Genomic DNA, 5,449 nt, shown 5'->3' with positions numbered 1-5,449 from the left:
AATTAATGTTATATTTTACTATTTTGATACGTTGCAAGTTAAATTTTCATTTATTTATTTTTTTCTACTTTAAATAATTGTACCACACACTATAATAAATACTTATATCCATATTCCATCATTAAATCAATATATAAAAGCGAGACGTACATTTCATTAATTTTTTTATTCACATTCTTTTATAAAGTAAAATAATTTATTAAAATTTACATTTTAAAATGTGAATTTAAATGACAGATATAAGAGAAAATGGGATACTTGCCCCTTAAAATTGGAATATTAGTATAACTATTTCTGCCTTCCATATCATAATCTATTAGAATTAATTGTAAAATGAATAAAGAAGAAATTTGTAGAATTAAGAGAGAAGAATAAAATTGAGAAATGTAAAGCCCAAACGGCCGAAACGCAGCAATTTAATTAGGGCTTCTTTTAGCTCAAGCCGTTTATAAATACCACACACACACACTCTGTGTAAGCACGCACAATCAAAAAACTCTCTCTCGCCTATACGTATACACAATCGTATAAATCGGGGTTTCTAGGGTTTCTTTCGTCGGCGATCTTCAATGGCGGAGGAGAAGGCTATGCGATCCAAAGGCGTCGTCACCAAATTCAACGATCAGAAGGGCTACGGATTCATCCAGCCCGAGGAAGGAGGCGAAGATCTGTTCGTCCACCAAACCGCCATCAAATCTGACGGCTACCGCTCCCTCCGCGAGGGCCAGGAGGTCGAGTTCACCATCATTCTAGATGGCGATAAGACCAAAGCTGCTGATGTCACTGCTCCAGGAGGAGGCCCCGTCGACACCACTTCTCGGAGGGGGAATAACAGCAACAGCCGCGGGGGAGGGTTCGGATACGGAGATCGGAGGAACGACGGTAATGGATACGGTTATCGGAGCGGCGGAGGAGGTGGAGGAGGCGGTGAGTGCTTTAACTGTGGCGAGGTTGGGCATATGGCTAGGGATTGCTCTAATGGAGGCGGAGGCGGAGGCGGAGGTGTAGGCGGTGGAAGTGGTGGAGGATGCTACAGCTGTGGAGGAATTGGGCATATGGCGAGGGAATGTCCTAGTGGAAATCGCGGCGGTGGTGGAGGTGGCGGTGGTGCTTGTTTCACCTGCGGGGAGCCAGGTCATATGTCGAGGGATTGTGTGCGTGGCAGCGGCGGTGGTGGACGCGGCGGAGGTGGTGGTGATTGTTTCAACTGCGGGGAACCAGGTCATATGGCGAGGGATTGTGTGCGTGGAGGCAGCGGGGGTGGACGCGGTGGTGGTGGTTACAGCCGTGGAGGTGGCGGCGGCGGTGGTTTTGGTAGGTTTAGCGGAGGCGGCGGCGGCGGCGGTGGCGGAGGCAACTGTTTCAGCTGCGGTGAGTCTGGACACTTCGCAAGGGAATGCAAAAGCGCCTCGTGAATAAGTCGGCTTCTATTATTCTCCCTTTTTTTGGTTCAGTTGATGCTATTTTTGCTTTGCGGATGGTTTAATTACGCTGTTATTATGGTTTTTGCTCTATGTTTGGCGGGTGTTATACCTATAGAATGATGCTCCTATATTGTTATGGAATGGTTTTTGCTACAATTGTTGTCATGCGATCCACTGATTTGTGAACCGAAATTTTCCCCACTTGGTTGGCAAGTGTATAATATGGTGGTTCGGTTTCTTGGTTTCTTTGATTTTGCTATTACTTTCCTGAGCTCTGCTTAGTTGTTTATGATGTGTGTTGTTGGTGTTGAGATTTTTGTTTATGGATGATTTTAATCTTGATATTTGGAACTTGGAAGTGCGACTATTAGCTTCAGTTTATACAACTCTAAGCCCTTCTCGTCGGTATGCTGGAATGGTGAACACTACTTCCATTCCTATACTTTGCTTGAATGTGGAGGAGAGAATGGAATAGAAATGCATAGGAATTGTCATTTCATTTATATCTTCATTCCATTCCACCTCTTCCATTCAAGCTTTGAGTCTAACCTTTTGTGGTATGAATTTTAACTAGTTTAGGTTATGCAGCTTCATGCTTCCTTCCTCTTAGGCTACTGCATATTGTGCCATGTGATAGCTTCCTTTGGGTTTATTAATTCAGTGTGTTACACTACATGACCATGTGAAGTGACTGTAAACAAATGTGTGGCTTGAGCTTGTGATCTTCAACCAAAACTATTAACTACATCCCTTGAATTGTGTTACCCTTTCCTCTTGAGGATTACTTAGTAGGGGTTGAGTAAGTGGGAATTGATGTCCTGTCACATGCTTTGATCCTTTCTGCCGCATGTTCTTGACACGAATGACCTATATTTTGAATATGCGTGTGTGGGTGTTCATGAAGTTTATGAATTTTGTTATCTTCACTTTATGAAAGATCTGGTGTTTTATCTATTTTTGGGAACATCAGTATCACTAAAAGAAAGTAGATCACTCCATTTGTCGATTGGGCATCTTAGGCTGATTGAATCTATATTTATGTTTGGTACTAGTAAATTTAAATCCAAGTCCATAAGAATTGTAGGAAGAAACATGATATATCTAGTTAATAATTGGGCTAGTTCATTTTAATTGGGCAACTTAATTTAAATATATCTAAGTTGGTCTAATAATCCTACCACAGTCGGGCATCTTTAAATTTGTAATTGAGGACATTTTGATTTTAATCAATTTTAAAATATTAGTAACTTTTATTTTCTAATCAATTAAAATTTATTTTACAATAATTTATTAAGTATTAATTATTTTTTCTTGTATAATTTGTGATATTATAACCCATATTTTTTGTGTTGTCGATGTGTTTAAATATATTTTAATTTATGTTTGAATGTTTTGGAATATGTTTGATTTATTATAATTTTCATGTTAGTGTATTTTTTATTGAATATGTAGTATATTTAATTTAATAAGCAAATTGTATTAAATGATTTAAATTATAAATTATTGATAAACCATTGTGGAGTTAATGTGTACTGATTTAAATAAATGTATGGATAAGATGGAAAAAATATAAAAAGTAGGAGTATATGAAATATTCTTTTGGATTTATGTTTTATGTAAATGGTTGAAGTAAAAGCTAGGATGTGACATAGTATACAAAAAATGAGATTAAATTTAGTATAAATGGTTGAAGATGACTTAGAGCATCCACTACGCTGTCCCCCCACCGTCCCTTAAACTACTATTTGAGGGCCTCACTGTACTTTATTCCTCCATCCCTTAACTAAGGGACGGAACCTGCAACGCTCCGTCCCTAACCGTCCATTATTCCGTCCCTTAAATTACTATTCATTAAATTTCATTTTTATTTTTTTTCCAACCCAATTCAACTAAAACAAACACACTTTATTAAAATTAAAACAACATTAAAATTCAAAAAAATAGAAAATGGACATAATTAAAATCCTAAAAAAATAAAAATGACATAATTTAATTTTCTCCGCCAAAGTTTTCCCAAATGTGCTCAATTAGATCCTCTTGGAGTTGGGCGTGGGCGCTAGAGTCGCGTGTCCTTGCCCGAATAGACAACCGTTCTTGTATTGATGGATGCGCTCCACTTCGCGGCGGACTACTTGCGGTTGAGCTTCCGGGGGATTCGGGGTCGAACCAATTTTCCGCCTCGGGTCCTTCGTCTTGGACAAACATGTTGTGCAAGATTATGCACGTATACATGATGTCGACCATGCTCTCCATGAACCACGAACGAGCCGGGGCTTTGATGATGTTGAAGCGCGCTTGGAGTACCCTGAACGCCCTCTCCACATCCTTGCGAGCAGCCTCCTGCTTCTGCGCAAAAAGAGCTTGCTTTGGGTTAATAGGCCTGTTGCACGTCTTCACGAAGGTCGGCCACTTCGGGTAGATGCCGTCGGCGAGATAGTACCCCATTTTATAAAGCCGGTTGTTGGCGACGAAGTTGATGGCCGGTGCTTTACCATCCAAAACTTCGGCTTCCTCCGCCTCTCGGCGTCGATCTTCTTCAAGTGATTGTTCCATTAGTTGACGCATTTGCTCAAAATGATCTATTTGTTTGAGTTGATTTAAGATGAAATTGGAGTGGTTATAGAGAGGATTTGAGAGGAATAGATGTGTGTTTGTGTGAAATGAGTATGAAATAAGATTATTTATAGAGTAAATAAATAAAAAATATAAAAAAAAGAAAATAAAAAATTAACGGTAACATTACCGTTTAAAAAATAAATTTTTTTATTAAAATTCGAATTAAAAAAACGAATTATTGCGTCATCCGTGACGACGCCCACTCGCGGGCCAGCGAGTGGGCGTCACGCATGCATCGGGGGCGCGACACGTCGCCCGGGCGCGTGACGGGACGGCGCGTCCCTTGTCTCGCGGCCACGGGCTGCGGGACGGGCTACGGGACTGGACGAACGTTGCAATGCGTCCCGCGGCGGAACCGTCCCTCCGGGACGGAACGCGAGCCGTGCGCGGGACTCGTAGTGGATGCTCTTAATATTTGCCTTGCAACCTACTTTGGCAGTAGGCAACATCGGGTTAATTGAATGACTGCTATCAAGTCAATAATGTAGAAGAATGACTTAGTTTGCTTAATTAAAATCCACAATGCACTTTTTTTAGACCGAGGATAGGAAGTAATACCAGCAGTTCAATTACAAATTACTCCATATTTAAAATTTAGTACTACTACTAATCTAAAGCTAAAAACTGTATGCATGACCATGTCCGTGCAATAGAACGAGAGCTATATGACTGAATTAAAATTTGTAGACAAATTCAAATGAAGAATGCTAGCCAATTTTCTCCAATTGAAATTAGGACTGAAAAATTATGAGTAGGTTGTTCTTGTAAAAATCATGGATTAAATATGTCCGGTCAATGGTTTTGACCAAAGAATAAATGTGACGAGACATTTAATTTTGTGAAATTAAATGATATAGCGTCGATCTACATTTTACGTAGATAAATGTAGTATATTCACTTTCTCAAATCCGATTTCCGGTGAGTGAGAAATAGTGGATTAAAGTTGGGCATAATTAGCTTTTAATTAAAGCTTGGAGCATGTGCTTAGGGAATAATTAACTAGTGTTAATTATCCCACATTAGAAGATTAATACATCTTTAATGTGTTTAAATTAAGTGACTTTATGTTACTTAATAATTATAGTGGATCAAGATGGGTGAAAAAGCCCACACGCGCGCACACGCGCGAGCCGCCGCCGCCGCCCGCCCCGCCCGAGCCCGTGCTCGTGGGCGTGGGCGCTGGCCGCGGGCCCGATCTCGATCTCGATCTCGATCTCGATCTTGGCAATTGGTCTTTGGGTGGTCTTTGGGCTTGGGGCTTGGCCCAAACTATTCTTTTTGGACCACCGCCGAGTCAGCAATCCAAGTGGCTTGACACGTCGTCAAGCGAGGCACAGTCACGGGTGACCGACGTCGGTTACGAATTAGGACACAACACATACAAGCATTCTCTGCATAAGCTCTCTCCC

At 40.8% G+C, this 5,449-nt stretch overlaps 1 protein-coding gene across 1 annotated transcript; it reads left to right on the top strand.

The window, feature by feature from the left end:
• The first annotated feature begins 468 nt into the window (after positions 1-468).
• Positions 469-1,670, top strand: LOC121773205 (glycine-rich protein 2-like). Its single transcript, XM_042170019.1, has one exon. It carries the CDS (start codon positions 570-572, stop codon positions 1,413-1,415), a length of 846 nt encoding a protein of 281 aa, XP_042025953.1. The 5' UTR covers positions 469-569; the 3' UTR covers positions 1,416-1,670.
• The last annotated feature ends 3,779 nt before the right edge of the window (positions 1,671-5,449 follow it).

This window comes from Salvia splendens, chromosome 17, assembly GCF_004379255.2.
Source record: "Salvia splendens isolate huo1 chromosome 17, SspV2, whole genome shotgun sequence".
NCBI classification, from domain to species: Eukaryota; Viridiplantae; Streptophyta; class Magnoliopsida; order Lamiales; family Lamiaceae; genus Salvia; species Salvia splendens.
The sequence above is the reverse complement of the archived record's forward strand: the minus strand, read 5'-3'. Positions and strand labels throughout refer to the sequence as shown.

Excerpts from the sequence above, each read along its gene's own strand:
- LOC121773205 (XM_042170019.1), top strand. The coding sequence starts at position 570 with ATGGCGGAGGAGAAGGCTATGCGATCCAAAGGCGTCGTCACCAAATTC.